Consider the following 20,477-nt stretch of genomic DNA (forward strand, 5'->3'; position numbering starts at 1 on the left):
CCAGAGGGAAAGTTGGCTACCATTTGGAGGATTATTAAACCACCAGAAAATTTCTTTACTGCTTTAGCTTGAGTTTGCCTCTGATTTTTCTTTATTCCCTTGTGATCTCAAACATCAAAGATGACATTCTAGTATAATTTAGGTGGGAAAATGCAGGTGTAACTTTCCATTTTGAAAGATTGTTAGCTCTTTTCAGGAAATACTGACTATGAAATCTGTGGCCAGATACTTGTTTTGGAATGCACTGGTAAGATCTTTTGAGTTTTGGGTTTTTACATGCCTTTGATTAGGGAGTAAAACACCTGCTTGCCTGGCCACATCAGCAGGATCAACCTTTTTTCCTCCATCTTTTTCTGCAGTCTTATGTGGAGTTCCATTTTTCTTCTAGGTTCATATTTAGGAATTTAAATGTAGCTTTTTCTTACCTATATGACTATTCTGAAGTAACCATGCTTTTTCATTATCTTCATGTAGTAGCATCAAGTAAACCAAGGACAACATTTATGAGATTCAGCCACGTGCCATAGAATAGGCAGTTTCCAGATTAGCATTTACCCAAAAGATTATTTCAGTTCTGAAGGACAACTGACAAGCTGGAATGCATTCAGAAAGAGGCACTGAGCTGTGTGGAGGCTTTAGAAACTGTGTTGGATGAAGAGTGATTGGAGGAAATAAAGATGCTTAGCCTGGAAAGGGGAAGACATGATGATTCTTCTCAGGTATTAGAGGGGCAAACATAAAGAAAAGGAAGGCCTAATCTGATGTATTCCAGTGGGCAGATGATTAGTGAATGTTACATGAAACAGATACAAGTTCAGTAAACAAAAACCTAACAAGAATTGTCCTCCAGTGGGATAGGTAGCCTCACAGGGTCATTGGACTTAATGAGCAGGGGCCCAGGTGGTTGACTGTGGCTTGGGAATGCCATAGAAAGAGCTCCAGGACAGAATAGAAGGTTCAAATGACTTCAAAGCCCCTTCCCATAGCGTAAGCCTTTTACTAGATTTCTTTTTCGTCTTGTAGGATGGGACAAAATGTATGTTTGTGGGAGAGCTGATTTTCATTTCCTAAAGCTTTCTTAAGTGTTTCTGTTTTAGCCAGGTAGATTTATGAAGTCTTCCAAAGTTAGAATGAAATAAAAACAATGTCATCTGAGGACCAGAATAATTTGTACACATGGACTGGGTGGAAATTTAGTTCACCTACCTCCTTAACTTGAAAGATACAGACTACCAATGCTCACTTATATTAATATGTGAATCTTGAAGAGGTTCTTTCCCTAAGTTGTTATTTCCAGTCCCTGTGTGATGGTATTAGGGACCGGCTTTAAAGATTTGTCCAGGAAAATGGCTCACCCAAGTATAAAGGTTTGGCTTCCCTGTAGGAAAAGTGAGGAACTATAAAATGCTCCCGATTGCCACAGTATGAGCACTGTATAAACACCTGGCCAATCTGGTGAAGTCTTCATTATTTGCAATGAATGCTTTCTTCATGAACATGTTGTGGAGGAAATCCTCCTTCTCAAGGAAAGATTTGGGCCTTGGACACAAGTCTGCCTTTCCTTAGGCAGAGGGATTAATTATGAACCTAAAGGACTCTCTATATAAGAATCTGAAGGGAACTGTGGAGTTAAAAAAATCAAGAATTAGCCATTGGGAATTTTACTTGAAACCGTAAATGTGTTTATAGTTGAATAGACTATAAGCTCTATGAAAGCAGGAGTTTTGTTAAAAAGTATGTTTATTGATTTGATTTTATTTCTTAAAAGATTTTTAATTTATTTATCTTTAGAGAGAGGGGAAGGGAGGGAGAAAGAGAAACATCAATGTGTGGTTGCCTCTCACGTGGCCCCTACTGGGGACCTAGCCCGCATTCCAGGCATGTGCCCTGACTGGAAATCGAACCAGCGACCCTTTGGTCTGCAGCCCACGTTGAGTCCACTGAGCTACAGCAGTCAGGGCCTATGTTTATTGATTTTAGAGAGAGAGAGAAAAAGAAAACATCTATGGGAGAGAGAAACATTTATTGGATGCCTCCCATATGCATGCCCCAACAGGTGATTGAACCTGCAACCTAGGTACACGCCCTGACTGGGAATGCCCTGACTGGGAATTGAACCTCCAGCTTTTTGTTGTACTAGCTGATGCTCTAACCAGCTGAGCCATACCAGCCAGGGCAAAAGCGGGAGTTTTTGACTGCTTTGTTTGCTGCTGTATTCCCAGCAAATTATTTACTGAATGAAGCAAAGAGCTAGCTAACAGGTGTCCTAAATTCCTTGCCTCAAGAATAGGAATAGACCTGTCAATGCCAAAGTATTAGGATAATGTTATCATTAATTTGGTGATGGTACAGACCATTGCTTTCCAAAGTATGTTCTGTGTCAGATACTTCCAAGAACCTGAAGGTGTTAGTGAAGTTACATGGGTTTTTTTTTAGCCTACTGATACAGTGAGTTACACTGATTCATTTGCAAATGTTGAATCAACTTTATATTCTTGGGATAAATTCCACTTGATCTATCATGATATATTATTCTTTTTTTTTAATATTGTACTTATTTATTTTTAGAGAGGGCAAAGAAGAGAAACGTCATTGTATGGTTGCCTCTCACGTGGCCCCCACTGGGGACCCAGGCGTATGCCCTGGTTGGGAATCAAACCCGCGACCTTTTGGTTCGCAGCCTGCATTTAATCCACTGAGCTACACCAGCCAGGGCTGTTCTTTTTAAATACTGATGGATTCTATAGGGTCTGGCAGAAGTAATTCCTGCTTGAGTGTGGTCATAGGGTAACAATATGGATGTAATAATTTATAGTTTTAATGTGAACCTAAAATGTCATATGGTGTGCTTGAGTGTAATATTGTTATGTTACAGAATTATATGCTTATGATTTTGTAATAAAAGAGGGGTGTTATTTGTGCTGGACCCTGTATTTGTTGATATTTTGTTCAGAATTTTTGATGCTGTATTCATGAAGGCTCTGGTTCTATAGTTTTGGTTTTGATATCAGAGTAAATAATGTTGATCTCATAGAATGATCTGGGAGATGTTCTTTCCTTTTGTTTTTTGGAAGAGTTTGTGTAGATTTGGTATCATTTCTTTTGTTTGGTAGAATCCTGTAGTGAATGCCATTGAGTGTTGAGTTTTTTTTAGGGAAAGATTTTTACCACAAATCCAATTTCTTTAATAGATACAAGACTATTCATGTTTTTTTATGCTAGTAAGCTTTGGTCATTTATATCTTTCAAGGAATTTGTCTGTTTCATCTAGGTGATTAAATGTATGAAATAATATTTTTTCTAATATTCCCTTATTATCCTATTAATAAATCCTTAGGATTTGTGATGATCCCTCTGATTCCTGATGTTGGTAATTTCTATAATTTGTATCTTCTCTGTTTCTTGGTTTGTTTGGTTTTTTCTTTATCAGTCTGACTAAAGTTTTATCAATTTTACTGGATTTCAAGAACCAGCTTTGGTTTCTTTGATTTTCTATATTTTTCTGTTCAATTTTATTGATTTCTGCTCTTTGTCTTTATTATATCTTTCTTTCTGCGTGCTTTTAGGTTTAATTTGCTGTTTTTCTAGTGTTGTACCATGGCTTTTGTTTAATCATGGGCTTCCAGTGCTGATTTACTCCCTACATAGGTATATCTGATTTCTGCTGGTTAACACGTTCTGTTCTGTTTTTCCCTATGTGAGCTTTATACTAAAAGCCTTGAAATCATGACAGGCCTCAACTTGGCAAATAAAAAATCTTAATTTCAGTCAGAGACATAATCCTTCCTTTATTTATCAGGGTTATTTCTGCCCATGAAAGTCTGTTGTTCTGACTCTAGAGGGTATAGAGAAATATGAAGATTGCATAGTATTGGAGATACAATATTCTTGGTGACTTTGAACCATAGTAATATACCTCTACTACCATTCCAGATTGGTTTTTCTTTAGTAGCTATGTCATTCTCAGTCTCTGCATATCTGTGCATATTTTTCTTTAGTTTGTGCATATTTGAGTTTGTAATTTTCTCTGGATGTTTTAAGAATAAATAAACTTCTATAAGCCTTTTGTCGATGTGCTAGTTTATTTAATTGTATCCTTAAGGAAATATTTTGAAAGTCCTTAGAAATACCTATTTAGTTAGTACTGAGTTGGTCTTCAGATTTACAGTTCAACTCTTAAAAGAACTTATTTATTTTCATTAAGGCATAATGTACATATAGTAAAATACACAAACCTTAAATTTACAGCTCAGAGAATAAATTAAAACTTCCACTCAGATCAAAATTCTAAGAAAATTCTTAGTGCTTTGGAAAATAGTGAAAAATCAGTCCTTCTACTATATTTTATATTCATTAGAAACTCTTATTTATAAACATAGTCTTCTGTTAATCAGCTAACTATAAAACTAGGGGAATATAGAAAAAAATGACTTTCCTCCAAGAGAAAAAGACTTGGGAATAGATACATGTGCTTCTAAGGAGAGGTTGAAGGAATAAGGGTTGGTTGGTTTGTTTGTTTGTTTGATTGATTGTGGTCAGAAGAATGGGTGATTTTGTTAATAACAAAGGATTTCGGATGAAAGAGAACTGATGTGGTAGGTGTGAAACAGTAGTTTAGAGACTTGCATGTGGTGAAATGGGCTTGAATCAGAGGAGAGATTTTGCTTAAATATTGGAAAAATCTTTTTGACATTTTCATACTAAAACCCTGAAATGTGAAACTTGTATGAAGTCTGTATGAATGACTAGCTTTAAAAGTAGAAAGAAATATCTTGTGTTTGTTTAGCCACTAAATTGCCTAGAGACAGGTTTGGATTCTTCCTTCTAGCTGAAGAAAAAATAGAAGGTTCTCCGACCTGTGTCTGATGGCCACAGCATGTCCACTCGGTCGTGTGTTGAGTCTGGTTTTGTTTTCTTTGTCTAGAAGATTAAGATTGCGGCACTACGCATGTACACTAGCTGTGTGAAGAAAACTGACTTCGAGGAATTCTTTCTAAGTAAGTTACTGTTTTTGATAGTTCTGGAAAGGAAAATGAATTTACTTTTTATTTTTTATGGTTTGTTTTTTAATAGGATATATTTTTTTAAAGTCACTGGTAAAATCATTTTTCCTTCACAATGTGTGTAATAAAAGCTGCTAATTTTTCTCTTTTAATAGAATAAACAAAGACCAGAAGAGCCCTATAAATAAAATATTTTAAGAAGTTTGGGGAAGAAAATCTGTCTAGTACAGTGATTTTCAACCTTTTTCACCTCATAAACTAATTATTAATTACTAAAATTCTGTGGCACACACACCAAAAAATACATTTTTTGCTGAGCTGATCAAAAAATAGATATAATTTTGATTCACTCACACCAAGCAGCTATGTTGTCTGTTGTCATTTCTTAATTTGAAAATCTAAGGGAAAAGGCATCAGTGTCCTGGCTCGATAGTTAGGCGTTGCATGCTTTACAGTGGCACACTGAAAACCGCTGGTCTAGTACTTTGACATTAACACCCCCCTGTCCACACACGCATCTTTTTTACATAGTAATGTGTACTCGTGTGAGCAGACCTCTTACGTTCTAGATGTTTTACTCAGCATTTCGATGTGAACTTTTTGCCAATTGGTCCCCTTTTATTTCTCATTAAAAAACCTTTTTTTATTGATTGATTTGAGAGAGAGAGAGAAAAAACAGAGCAAGAGAAACATTGATTTGTTGTTTTGCTCATTTATGTATTCATTCATTGATTCTTGCGTGTGCCCGGACCGAGAATCAACCCCACAGCCTTGGCGTGTCGTGACAACACTCTGACCACCTGAGCCACCCAGCCCGGGCCGTTTCTAGTTTTTTTTAAGTTTTTTATTTATTTATTTTTAGAGAGGGAAGGGAGGGAGATAGAGAGAGAGAAACATCAATGTGCGGTTGCTGGGGGCCATGGCCTGCAACCCAGGCATGTACCCTGACTGTGAATCGAACCTGTGACACTTTGGTTCGCAGCCCACACTCAATCCACTGAGCTACGCCAGCCTGGGCTGTTTCTAGTTTTTAATTGTCTCAGTTAATCCAGGAATGTGCCTCATGATTTTTCTTTTTTTTTCTGCTGAAGGACCGTTGGGTTAAAAGGCACATATAATTTTATTATTTATATCCCATCGATAAGTTGCTTTCCAGAGGGTTTTACTGGCTTAGACCATTGTGAGCCATTGATTGTATAGAGTATTCCTTTTGATGTTCTAAACCATTGTAGTTATAAACAAATTTAATTAAAGCAGGTACTTGTAAAGTTATTGGGCAGGCTTAAGCCGTTTCCAGTCCCATGCATCTGTTGGGGAGGCTGTGTGTGCACGGCGTGTCCATGCTGACAGCCATCAGCCTCCCAGCAGCAAACACCCGATCATCTGTACATGGTGTTTTTCACAGACAGAAAATATTTACATGCAGTTATGTTCACAAAAATAAAGAAAGCTAGATGTAGTTTTGATTATTTAATAACTCTTTTAGTTTTTAAACACCAAGTGCAAGTTTTGTTTGTTTCTACTATTTCAGCAGATATCATATTAGAAATTAAACATATCATACTAAGTTGTGATTCTGCCTTAGTACCCACCTTCCACTTCTTATGTATTCATAGTGAAGGAATAAAACTTTTCTGTTTTCCTTTTAATCTCAAACAGTTTCTCATTTTAGGAAAGATTAGTCTGAAAGGAAAAGATTCTTTCTGTATCTGATGAAGAAACTATTAATATTAGAAGCTGGATTTTTTAAAGTAGTTTCTTTAATCCATGAGCTTAAGTATTTTTCAACAGATACTAAAACCTTATCCTCAGACTTCTATTTACTATTTGATTCAATAAATAACTCAGAAATGAATTACAATTATTTTGAAATGATGTTTACTATTTATGTTTGTCTTAGCCAGTCCTCATTATTGAAGATTCTTGAGTTAATATAGCAAATAATGAGACATTTAAGTTTTGATTTATAATCTTATTGTAAGCTACTTACAAAAATAAAAGTTTATAAAAATTATTACTGTATATACTAATAATTCACAATTACATGGTATACTTTTATATTTTTTCATTAGAAGTTAAAGAAACTTTGTGGGATAGGAAGGGCTTTTATTCTTATTTTCATTTTTGTCATGTTTCCAGAAACAGTTGAAACTTAAAGATGCTAAGTGACTCGTCTAGATTGGGTTCGGCCAGCTTTGACCCTGTGTCATCTGGTTTAAAACCCAGGAATTTTCCCACTGTAACATATTGTTTGTGAGTTGAGGTAACTTCAAATGAGAAATTGCGATTCATCCTAATAGTTTTGTATTTTATTATACTTAAATGAGAACTGCCTGTGAGAAGTTCTATTAGCATAGTAAACTGATGTTTTTATATATTAAAGTGTGTACACCTTAGTGAGCTTTGTCCTAGCTTTGCCTCTTGAAGTAGTTAACTAGGGAGGCGGTTGTACAATTTTCAGTGACACCACTCTTGCTTATTTCAGGTTTTCCAAGACTCTATTTGAAGATTGCCTTTTAGAACCATAGAGTGTTCATTTATATTATGCTCCATTGTGGTCTATCTTTGTCATTTGTGGGTAGGTTAAAGTTTAAAATCAAACTAAGCTATGGCTGGTGTGGCTCACTCGGTTGGGCATCGTCCTGGGAACCAGAAAGATTACCAGCTTGGTTCCTGGTCGGGGCACATGCCTGGGGTGCAGGCTCGGTCCCCTAGGGCGCGTATAGAAGGCAGCCAATCGATGTTTCTTTCTTACACCAGTGTTTCTCACCCTCTCTTGCTCTCTCCCTTCCCCTCTCTAAAATAAAAAATAAAATAAAATGTTTAACATCAAATCAAAGTGGTTCCAGACTGTGGCTAGGGAATTAAAAAAAAGGGAGCCATTCTGAAAAGTGCTATTTGAAGGCAGATAAAGAATTTCTATAAAATAATGAGATTGACTTGTTTTTTTTCATCTTAGAGTCTAGACAGACAGATTTGGGGTAAAAGAGGAGAATATGTGTATTTATATTACACCTTTCAAGTGGTCATTGGTCCCTTGGGTTTTGGTATTTTAGGGCTTGACCTTTAGAGTCCTGAGAGTTTAGTAATTTTTTGAAAGGATGGAGAACTTCAGGTAGCTTATCAGTCTCATCCTCACTCCAGCAAAAGCAAGGCCAGTGCTCTTTTACGAAGAATGTGTAAGAATGAATGGTTTACTCACAGTGTACTTGTGAGTAAACAACATGTGTTTCAGCCTCTTGGACAGGTCCCCATAGAATGCCAAAGTAGACTGTCATCTCAGAGCCACAGTGTTCAAAGATCTTGATCCAGAGAGCTGGGAACTGTGGGTTCTGGCTGGTGAGACACCTTAGCAGCCCCCTGCTGTGCATAAATGAGTGCATCTTCTCTGAGCTTTGCTAGCTGGTCTTTTGGAGACCAGTTCTGTTTTGAAGGGCACTTTGGATCAGAGGTAGCCAATCAGTACAGTTGTGCTTAATTCCATACTGCCGTCTGTAGGCTGTTTTGTGATTAGGCCCTAACATGTAACACTTTGAGAGGAGGCTCCTTAATGAATGAGTCCATGATTGGAGTTCATCATTTTATTGACACAGTATTAAATAATCAGTGAGTTTTTTCTAAGATAATTGAACCCCTAGTGTTGAAATAACTCACTGAAAAATAACAATAGTGAATATTTATTGAGTACCTATTAAATATTAACCATTTTGCCAAATATTTTGCAGGCCTTGTTTAGTCCTCACAAAAATTTTATAAGGTAGCTTCTCTTGTTCTCCCCATTTTTACAGAGAAGAAAACTGAGGCCCTGAGAGGCTAAGTAACTTTATTCAGAGTCTTCAAGCTAGCGAGAGGTAGCCATGGTTTTGAATCAGGCAGTTTGACCCCAAAGCCTGCATTAAACAAACAACCGTGTTAACACTGGCGCCCTGTAACAGTGATGAATTTTATCTAACTCAGTGTCGAGGAAGAACGTGCCTCGTCTCAGAAAGTAATGCACTGAGTGTGTGTAGGAGCAAGAGTGTGGTTATGGCAAAAGACTCTACGGCAGGTTTTAACTTTGAAGTGTTTAAACTCATTTCATTGACCTAAAGAACCTGCTGTGTTTTTATGTTGAGTGGTCTTGTTTTTTAGGGCTTTGCCTTTGTAGGTTTCTGTTTTGACCCCAATGTGTACAGGGAATCAGTCATATGCCAGCTCTTTTCCCATCCTCAGTCCTGAGCTGATCCCCAGAAGGGGAAATTGTGACCCAGGTCCAGTTGCTGGCCTGTCTGTCTGTCTGTGCTTTCCAGCCCAAGAACTGATTCCCTCTCTGAGAAAATTGGAAAGGCTCCTGGAGGCTGCTGAGAAGCTTTGATGTAGAGGTAGCTCATTGAACAGATTGTCCTTTAGAAGCAGCCAAATTTCATTTTCCAGATTGAAAGACAGACTTCCAAGAAAACTTTTCTTTTTAATGTTTTGTTCTAGCATCCAAAAAAGACCCAACTTCAGATCCGGGCTTGAGAGTTTCTCATGGCTATTCTTGTTCTAGGTGGAGGGTGGTTGGCCCACTCTCAGATGGCATGTGTCTTAATAGCCGTATGGCCAGCCTTCACCTCCCTCCTGCTGGGCTCCAAGAGGAAGTCCACTTGACAGCTGCTGGGCACCTCCCAGTACGCTCACCAGAGTATTTTGGTGTCACTCTGTGACAGACCTGGACTTACACCCCAGCCCAGCCACTAGCTTGCTAATATTGTGGCTGCCCGCAAGTTACTTAGCTTTTCTGAGCCCGTTTCCTCATCTCTAGACTGAGAACTTTAATGCCTCCCTTCAGGGTTAAAGTGAGGATTAAGTGAGGTGATGTACTGACGTGACTAGCAGTGGACCTGGCCTGCCGTGCGGGCCTTCAGTGAATGTTAGTTTCTGGTGTTAGACAGGCGGTTGACAATTAAGACCACAGTGCCTGAAATCAGGCAGATCTGAATTTGGTCCCACATGTCTCATGTCATAGCTGTGACTCTGGGCAACTGTCCTGATCTCTCTAAGAGTCAGTGTTCTCACCTGTCAAATGGGGACAGTATCCAATGCCTGCTTCCTAGGACTGTCGGGAGGACTCACTGAGCCAGTGCATGTAAAGCGCCTCCTATAACACAAAGTAAGCCCACAATGGATTACAGCTCTTTATCACATTGGTGTGTTAGTGTGCCGCCCAGGGGTCCCGCCCTGTGTTTTCTCTCCCACTTGCTATTATTTAGTATGTTGCGTACTTCCCTGTTTCCTGAAAGGCAGAAGATACCACTTATTTCTTGAGTCATCGCTCCAAAGGACAGATTCTACCCAGTAATTCTCTTTTTTCTTTATCCCCTTACTTCAGCTTTTCCTCCCTGTCATGTACTAAGGAGAATATATTCGGTGGGGGACCCCTCACCCAGCCAGAGGCATTTCTTAGAGATCTGAGATGCTTGGATGCCTGAGCACTGACCCACGTGTGGTATCTTAAACTGAGCACTGACCCACGTGTGGTATCTTAAACCAAAGAGAAGGGAGTCCTGCCCAGTGTTGTCATTCCTGGAGGAGATAGACAGCCTTTTGTTGGAAGTGGTCTGCTTTCTTACTCAGCTGCAGCTCCACAGAGCCCCACTTCTTCCTTCTGGTTATTTATTTGGGGTGAATCATTCAGTAACACACTGGGTCACCTCAAAGAAAGAAGACAGGAAAAGGAGACTAGAAGAACTTAGACTTCCCAGCGGGGTGCAAGTGAGAAAAGCCTGTGCTTAATAAGTGAGGTAGGTAAGGTGGTGTCTGCCTAGTTTTCCAGAAGATTTTGAGACCAGGATGGGAAAATAACAGAATTACACGGAAATTGGAAGGGACCATGGAGATCATCTTGGTCGCATTAGACAAAGTGAGAAAACTGAGGCGCAGAGAGGAGAATTGATCTGCCCAAGGCTGCGCGGCACGGTGGTGGCCCGGCTGGAACCGAGAGGCTGGCTGTGTGACTGCAGTCGGTCCTCTTCCACCCGGGGGTCCTGCCCCCGTGGTTTCCCGGCCTGTCCCGCCCCGACAGTACCAGCACAGAGTCCCGTCACTGCTGTGTATTTTAGTTCAACAAATTCCTGCCAATATTTAAAAGATAATCAATATTTCTCCTCTAAACCCATACATATTTATGCTTTATTATTATTTTCTAGGGTGTCAGATGCCTGATACATTCAACTCATGGTTTCTCATAACTCTTCTTCATGTCTGGTAAGTGAGCAATTTCAATGAAGTCACCAAATGTATTTTTTTTTTTAAACGTTGCTAGCTTGAAATGTATAGCCTTCAGCAGGGCTGATTATATGAAATGGAAGTTGTTCGGGCATTAAAAACTGTTCCTTTCATTTTAATAACTGGTGTCTTGAAGCACATTTTTATTAAAAGGTCAAAGCATAGTCCCAGAAAGAAGCTAATATTTGTAGGATTTTCTCAAGGAACACCTAACCCAGGGAACAATGCTATCAGTATCTCAAAGAGGCTCCCTGAGCTTGGATGGAAAGTTCTCTCCCTTGGCTGTTTTAGGAAAGTTCACATTTACGTAAAAGTGGTTTGAATTGTGAGAATCCGTGGTCATTTCATTGCTGGTCATCAGAAACCTATAACAAATTATAGCGCTGACATTTACGCCTGCGCCTCTCAAATGTGCATACAGGTTAGATTCATGCCAGGGTTGTTGCATGTAAAAATATTTGACACCTTAAACAGTATATTTTTCTTCAGCTGCAAAATAAGTAGCCAAAAAAATTAATTTTTCATCTAATGTTACACAGTATTAAAGGTCAGAAGGATATAGGAGAGACATTGAAGTGGGGGCTGGGGAATGTATTTATTGAACTGCCAGGCCTTGGGAAAGTAAATTCTGGAGAACCAAGTTTACTACTCTGGCCATAGTCAGTACCTGAGGAACGTGGGGCAGGGTTGCCCTGTCAAAAGGACCCTTGTTTGAGGCTGCCTTCCGCTGAGCTGTGCATCACGGCCTGACTGCTATATAAAGACTTTTTGGTTTTGATCACCTCTGAAATATTTCTTCTTCTGAGCTCAGTCACTGAGATTGGCTGAGGGACCTAAGGTGGCAGTTCATTTTATGTTATTTTTTTTTTCCTCAGCTGGTAGTTTATTGAGTGCACACTATGTCCTGGGCAGTTCGCTGGAAGTTAGCAACAGTTCTAAGCTCAGAGTCTGGCGAGGGAGATAAGACATGTGAAATGGTCAGTTATAAATCAGAATGGCTCAGTCCCATAGTGAATTTGATGAAGTAGTGCTTGTGGGAGCACAGAGGAAGCTACGACAATCAAAAACTTCACCAGTTCTACCTATTTCTTTGAAATGTGCTATGCCTTTTAGCCAGACAGCTGAGAAGGCAGATTAGCTCCTGTCTGCATGGTGGAGGTTAGGGAAAGCTTCGGGGAGGGAAGCTGGGTATACTGAGAGAAAAACTACTTTTTTAAGAGGGGAGGACTGCAGAGGTGGCCCTGTGGAATTACTCACTGGAAAGGTGGGAGGGTTGAGAGGCTAGGCTGTTCCCAGAGGAGCTCAAAGATAATATTCAGAGGCTGTATGAAAGACTCTTTATTGCCCACATAGTTAGAGGTATCAGAGTGTTAGAGGGAGTGGATGGCAAAATAAAATACATAATCCCTGTGACCACATCCCAAGGTCAATACCTGACTAATAGCAGCTGAGAGAACCTTGAAACTACTTGCAGCTCTTTCAAGTTGACCACCCTTTCCAAACATGTCTGCCGAGTCTTCCGTGCTGAGGTTGGTTTAATTTCTCAGAGGAGTGGGGAGTACCACCACCAGTTAAGTGGGAGGAGAGAGGCTGTCTGCTTCAAACCTACCCTTGATCTCCCCTCCACCCTGCCTCCCGTAGTCCTTATGATCTGCAGGCTTTGGTGGAATGAGTCACTAGCTTTTCAGTTTGAATCAGCAAACTCAGATTGAGAACCTACTGTGTGTTAAGGATTGTGGGGCATTGGAGAGAAGGATTTGACATGGTTTGCACCTTCAAGAAACTCAGTCTAGTGGAAAACAGATGTGCCCTGGCTGGTGTGGCTCAGTGGATTGAGTGCAGGCCTGTGAAATAAGGGGTCGCTGGTTCAATTCCCCATCAAGGCACATGCCTGGGTTGAGGGCTAGGTCCCCAGTAGGGGGTGTGAGAGATGATCACACATTGATGTTTCTCTCCCTCTCTTTCTTCTTCCCTTCCCCTCTAAAAATGAATAAAGAGTATCTGTGTGGTAGAGGTCACATTTGAGATGTACCATGAAGGGTGAGGAGAATTTCTGTCAGAGAAGAGGGGGCATTTCTTCTGTCAGAGAAGAGGGAATATCAGGAGCTAAACACAGATCATAGACAATCACTTAGAAAGTGAAATAAGCTAGACACAAAAAGACAAATACTGTATCATTTCACTACATGAAGTACCTAAAATTGGCAAACTCAGAGGGAGAGAAAGGGGTAGATTGGAGGTTATCAGGGACTGAGAGTAGACAGGAACGGGGAGTTATTGCTTAATACTTAAGGGATTGTTTGGCGTGACGATAAGTTTTAAAAATAGATAGTGGTGATGGTTGCATAACATTGTGAATGTAATTGGTGCCACTAAATTGTACACTTAAATGGCTAAAATGGTGAAATGTGTGTTTTATGTATTTTACCACAATAAAAGAATGGGGGTGTGTGTGAAAAAAAAAAAAAGAACATGAATATTTAAAGGGCAGCCAGTTGTCTGAAGTATCTGGGCAGATTTGTGGAGGAATGGATGGGGAAGGGTCACCAGGAAGATCATTTGGGACCCAGCTGTGCTGTGATCCCCAAGAAAACATGGGGAACTCTTGTCTTCTAAGGGATAGGGGTGTTAGGAAGAGTAATGGATCCACCCCAAGTCTGTGGAGAAGCTTTGTCCTTCCAGCCCTTTTCTGTTGGCCTGGAGCCCCGAGCGGGGAGACTAAGGGATAGCCCAATTCGGTATTACTGGACTCAGTGGGCTTGCTAGAGGTGTGTAGGGACTGAAATGCCTCCTGGAGGCGGGGGTATGAGGGGGAGAGGCCGTAAGGCTTAGAAAGCAGTCTTTAGAGTAGGAAGAACTCCCAGTCCCTCCAAACCTCCCACACCACCTAGGAAACAGAATACCCTGACAGTGGGGCTTTCCAGAAAGCTTGCTTGGGTTCCCAAGAGTGACTCTTAGAATAGGGGCAGGATTCCTTACATCCTGTTTGTTCCCTGGAGGAGGTGTTGATGTTTCCATTATCCTGTCTGCTCTGTCTGGTTCCCAAGTTTTTCTGTGTGTTGGGATTTAGGACGGGGACCCTTCCAGAGGGCCCTTATCAGTTGTGTATTCATGTGAACTTGCAGCTGCAGTGACTGTGTGTTCTTTGTCTTTGCTGAACAATATCAGTATTGACTGTAGCGGCTGAAGAAGTGCTTAGAGAGGTTGCTGTCCAGCATCCCCACAAGGACTTGATAAAAGCAGGCCCCCTCCTCTGTCCCCTCACTTGGTCAGTGGTGTCACCATCTGTTCAGGCGCTCCCACCGGAAACCTGGGGGTCCGTGACTTTTCCCTCACTCCCTTCATCTGGTTAGTCACCAGTCACCAACTCAAAGGATTCTATTTTTTAACCATGATCCTTAGGAACAAATGCATTTTACTTTGTGGCCCAGAACATACACATGTGTCTGATACAATAGTTTTGTAAAACTTACCCTTACAAGGTCAGATAATCTCTGATGTTTTCTGTTCCATTTGAATTCATTTTAAACAAAAATTCAAGATGTCGCCCGTTAAATTGACTTACTGGGTTATAAGCAATAGCACCTGCAACTACCCTCTCCCTGTGCCAGTTAACTAATAATTAATTAAGGCCGCTCAGTGCCAATTGGATCAGCACACACACACATAATCCTTAATATTCTCCGTTGTTTTCAGGATAATGCATGTTTCTTAGCACAACATTTACATCCCACCAGCCATGCCCTCCTTTACTTATCTTCCTGGTGCCGTTCTAAGTACCAGTACTGCCACCACTCCTTCCTCTGCAAGAAAAAGAAAAACTGTATCATGGAAATACCGAGTCTTCTGTACAGAATTTTCTTCTGTCTAGAAGGACGCCTTCCTCTCCACCTGACAACTCCTGGTTTTCATTCATTATGCGACTTAGATACCATCTCCCCTTCGCAGCCTTCCCTTCCGTCTGAAGGCAGGCAGTCAGTCCCCATTGTGTTCCCGTAGGAGTTTGGGTGCCTGGGTTACAGCACCCACCACACGGCGTTTCTGTATTTTATTGTACATGTATCATCAGTCTTCCTTGTGGACAGTAACACCATTGAGAGCAAGAATTACTTTCACTACCTTTTTAAAAGAAGATTTTATTTCTTTATTTTTATAGAGAGGGGAAGCAGGGGAGGGAGGAAGAGAGGGAGAGAAACATCTGTTGGTTGCCTCTCGCAAGCCCCCAACTGGGGACCTGGCCTGCAACCTGGGCATGTGCCCTGACTGAGCATCAAACTGATGACCGTTCAGTTTGCGGGACGACGCCCAACCTACTGAGCCACCCTGTCAGGGCTTACTACCTTTTCAGTAAGATATGAAAATGAGCTACTTCTTTTCCTCAGCCCTATCTCTTACTCTTAGTTTTTATCAGTAAATGTTTATAAAATGATTGATGGCCTCAGATCTGACTTGGCTCCTGTGGCAGTTGGAAGTGTCCTGGCCATACCTGTTGGCCGATCAGGTGACAGCCACAAAGCTCTGCTTTTGGAATTTATGTTGGTGTTATAAATGTTAATAGATTTGTCATGGAATACTAGTACCTTCTAAGTGCACAGATTAATTTTAGAAAATGCAATGGAACAAGTAAAATTAGACTGTGCCTATGATGGAGGTGGAAGGTGGAGTAGAGAGAGAATAAAATGCAGTTTGTATTTTTAAAAATTATTTTAAAGTTGTGTATTATAAATACTATAACTCCTAAATCCTTTATAGATATTACCTTTTGTTTATTTACATATGTTATTCCATACATTCTTACAACTAGTTTGTTTCAGTTTTAAATATGAAGACTCAGAAACTTAGAGAAGTCAGAGAACTTGGCCAAAAACCCAGTTAGCACTTGGTGGAGGGGAAGTTTAAGTGTGGGTCTGGCCTCCTCCAAGTAAGTGTTAAGTTGTTTTCCTTATTGGTAATGAAAACTACCAAAGTAATTAATTAAATGATTATTTATTAATGTCCCAGTATTTAATATTAATTGACAGTAGCAATATTTAATATCAATTAATACTGTTACTTTATTAAGTACCTGATTACTTTTAAATCTGTAAAATTATAGCATTTCCCCTGTAATTGAACCTACTGTACGCAGAAGATTTGTTCCTTGCCCTCACAGGGCTTAGGGTTTGGAAGAGAGACGGTAAACAAATCGTTAATAAAATACACCTGGGACAGGTGCTCTGCACGCAGGAGCGACAGGGCTCTGTGGATGTGGAGGGGCACCTCAGTCAGTCGGGGGTGTGGGTCAGTCAGGGAGGGTGTCACCGAAGAGATGACTTCCACACAGACATCTGAATGATGAGCAGAAGTTAGCAAGACAACGTGGATGGAAAAGCATCCCAAGCAGAGGTACCTAGTGGTTTTCAAGGTGTGTGTGTGTGTTGTTGTTGTTGTTTTAACCAACAGAGTTTTCTTTCTTTATTTTTGTGCATGAAATTTTACGCTCAGCTGCAACTCGTGAGTACTGGTAGATGAAAGAGTCTCTGCTCAGGTGGGAGTGGGAATGACCAGCTCACTTCAGGTCTTCACGGCGTGCCCACTGGTGAAGGAGCCTTCCTCAGCCCCATGGAATCTGAGAACACAATCTAAAAATCACGGAGCTAGTCCACCCCCACCCCCATTTTACAAATGGGGAGACAATTTGGCCAGTTTTAAGGGATTTGTCAGTCCTGTTTATCAGTAACAGAGGATCCAAGGCACAGTTCCAAAGCTGACTGTGTGAACTGCTTCTTCCGCAACGCTTCCCCTCCTACCGGAGTGTCCCTTTTGGTGGTCCTGGGGGCGACAGAGGTTTCTTCCTCTGAAAATGAAAGGCATAGCACTGACCCATCACCTATATAAAACTGTGTTTCTTGACACTTACTGTCTGTGTTCTGGGCAGGCAACAAGTGAACCTGAAAGCAGTACAGGGTGATGAGTGCACTCAGCAGACACACAGATCTTACGGGAGCACAGCGGGAAGGAGGCCGGCTTCCTGGGGATGGTCAAGGAAAGCGGTCGCATTGGCCTCTGGGGGCTGGAACTGGAGGATGTGGGGTCTTACGGAGTTATTAGGAGGGGAAGAAGTAATAGTTAACTGTGTTTTAAGACGTTGCAAGTGAGAAAGATGAGAGGATGATCACTAGAGGGAGAAACGGGGCAGAGGGAGCATTTTGTTATTTTTTATTTTAAGGTGGGATAACTCTGAAATGTTTTTATAAACCTAGGGGAAGGAGCCTTTGGGAAAGAAGAGAAGTAAAGTGTGGAGGTAGGAAGGGGTTGGAAAACAGACTGGTTCCAGTCTCAGTCCAGCCAGAGAACGGCCCTGGCAGACATTCCCGGCCTTTGCAAGAGGGCTCTTGAAAACCACCGCTGCAGTTTGATGTAGCTGTAGGGCTTTCGAGCTCACGCTGGATTCCAGCAGCTCCAGACCTGCTATATATGGTGAGCCCTGGCCATGTGCACATCCTTTTTCTCCCTCCCCCGGCCAGAGTCGCTCTGTTCCAACACCCACACATGTAGCTTTTTGCCCAAACCAAAGGCCTCTGCAGCATCAGTTTACTAACATTGCATAACCTGCGAACGCCGGTACCTGCTACCCAGGAGCTTGTTCTTTATAGTGGATTTGACAGGCGGGCCTCAGGCCAGGTGTAGTTCTTGGAGGGGGCCCTCTGTCAGGTGAGAAGGCTTCAGGAAGTGCCTCACCCCACTTGTCTGTTTGCCCACAGACTGTCTCATGGCCCCCGTGCTCCCCACATAAAGGTTAGGCTTCGTGGGGAGGGAGTTTAGGAAACCAGGTGGAGATAGCCATGTACACAAGCCCCGGGAAAGGTTCAGTGTGCCAGCTCACAGATAGATAAACTTATTCATTAGCACACTGCTGAGGCTTGAGTGTGGCCATGTAGGCTCTGCTTTCCTGGCCTCAGGTGGTGGCACAGTATGGGAAACAAGCTATGTGAAAGTCCCCTTTGGAGTCCTTCGTAGCAGCCAGAATGACAGACCTGCCCAAGTGCCCACTACTTTTCGTTGAACTCAAAATCAGGTCCACTGTGAGCAGCTTATAAACTACCACGAGGGAGAAACAAGGCCAAAACACAACTGGCATTGTCAGAAGGCCCAAACAGAGTGAGACAGGATGCTCAGAGCTGCCAGCACATGGCAGGAGGTCAGCGTCAGGAATAACAAGAATTCTTTTCTCCCAGATTAGGCAGAGAGGAGGAAAGCTTGACTAGGAAAGGCTCGTTCCTTTGAACTCTGCAGGCCGAGCTGTCTTCCTCCTTGTCTGATCCAGCAGGAAGAGGCTCTGGGAGCTGTGCTTTCACAGAATGGGGGGAACAGCCAATGCTGACACTGTGCTGGGAGACTCTGTGGCTTGGGAGAAGAGGGGAAGGGAAACTCAGGCTTCATTCTAGCTGTTCTTCACTGCCGTACAACCTTGTTACTTAACCTCCTCAGAGCATGTTTTGTCTTCTGTGAAATGGGACAGTTATACTAGATAGGTGGTTAGGCAGATTGGTAGACATAGTGAATGCAAACGTATCTTACAGTGACAAGTCTCATATTAGAGGACTTAATAAATGGTAGTAATCATTATTATTTGCCATAATGCAGAATTCATACCTTAACCCTTTCTGTTTTGAGTTTCTTGGTCAATGAGTATTTCTTCCCCTTTCCCACCTCTATGCTTGCCTTTTGGAGATATTAGGGAGCAATTAGACTAGGGCTTGAACACTCCTTTTTTTCTTTACTTTGCTAGTTGGATTATTTGCTTTCCTTATATGTAAAAGAAATCAGTATTATTTATGAGCCACTGGAATCACTGAGAGGCAAGGATAGTACTGTGAAGCTGAAAACCTCAATAATAAATTGTAGGTTTAAGAACATTATCAAACTTAAGAAGGTAACTGGAAAGTGGAATTGCTCCAAACAGAGAATAATAGTTTGTGCAAAGATTAAGTCTATACTCAGAGTAGGTGTTTAGTAAATACTCGATAAGTGAATGATTAAATTAATTATTTAATGCAAGAATTTTTATTACCATATTGTCTTTCTCTTTTTTAAACATTCAGCCCATTATTATTATTATTATTCCTTACCTGAGGATATGTCATTGATCAGAGAGACAGAGACAGAGAGGGAGAAGGAGAAGAAGAAATATTGATTCATTGTCTCCCATATGCGCCCTGATTGGGGTTCAAACCTGCAATCTAGGTATGTGCCCTGATCAGGAATTAAACCCACAACATTTTGGTGCATAGAAAAATGCTCTAACCAACCAAGCCACCCGACCAGGCCCAGCCTTTTGTTATTTTTATACACTTCTTTTAGGTAACCAGTTTTCATTTGAAAATATTTTTGTTGTCTTAATCTAGGTTGTCTCTTTTAAAAAAGATTTTTATAAATAGACTATGTTTTTTAGAGCAGTTCACAGCAAAACTGAGCAGGCAGCTGTCTCTTTCTAAAGTTTATGTTGCATTCTTAAGGGCAATTTTTATTATGTTTTAGCATGAAAGTCCCTCCTTTTCTATTCCTCCCAGAACAGCTCTGAAATTATGAAATTGAATCAGCAACAAAATGTAATCTGAGCTCTCCACATTTAACTTGTTACGAGGAATGCATCCTTGATGTGTTTTGAAGTAGAGCTTACTCTGTTCTCTTATTTAAGCCTAGTGTTCTCAGTTGTTGTGGGACAGTTTGTTTGATGACTCAAACATTATTGTTGTTTGGTCAGGGCCTGTGACAAGTGTTAGCTTTGTTTTGCAGTGGGTACGAGGATGATCAGATCTTTCATCTTGTTCACCATTTTGACTTTGTTTCACTCATTTTCCTTTCACCTTCTAACATGCTTTTATGGAAACATTTTCTGGATGATTCGGGAGGTCCTGATAACTTTTACTGATTTTCGTGTGCTGTCTTCTTTGAGTTGCACTGGGTGGGTTTGCCCTCCCTGTTGAACCTCAGTGGCTGTTCTAGTTTTGGGGTCTGTTTTAAATACATTTTTAGTTTCTTTCCTGTTAGGCTGCCAGGAGTTACTTTTTGTTGTTGTAGTTATGCTTGTCTCCAGCTAGCCAGTCTTTTCCCTTCTGATAAGCTGTTTCTAATGTGATGCTAGTTTTGAAACTTAAATTATGCTTTTGTGGGGATTAAATAAAAAATGGAGTAAATGGATTCTGGAGGGTTTCTTCTTGTCATTAAAGAAGGTAGGAAAACAGT

The 20,477-nt window shown here is 41.0% G+C and overlaps 1 protein-coding gene across 2 annotated transcripts in view; it reads left to right on the forward strand.

The window, feature by feature from the left end:
* LOC123815311 (ubiquinol-cytochrome-c reductase complex assembly factor 1) overlaps positions 1-20,477 on the forward strand; it is a 96,765-nt gene that overhangs the window by 24,496 nt on the left and 51,792 nt on the right. Inside the window, exons 5-6 of one of the 2 annotated variants that reach the window (XM_045833587.1) lie at positions 4,925-4,997; positions 11,171-11,228. In XM_045833587.1, coding sequence (XP_045689543.1) covers positions 4,925-4,997; positions 11,171-11,228 — 131 coding nt within the window. The remainder of the gene's footprint in view (positions 1-4,924; positions 4,998-11,170; positions 11,229-20,477) is intronic. The other variant, XM_045833588.1, reaches the window with a different exon arrangement.

The sequence above is a fragment of the Phyllostomus hastatus genome, unplaced genomic scaffold (assembly GCF_019186645.2).
Source record: "Phyllostomus hastatus isolate PE091 unplaced genomic scaffold, TTU_PhHast_1.1 phas_contig_17, whole genome shotgun sequence".
In the NCBI taxonomy this organism is placed as follows: Eukaryota; Metazoa; Chordata; class Mammalia; order Chiroptera; family Phyllostomidae; genus Phyllostomus; species Phyllostomus hastatus.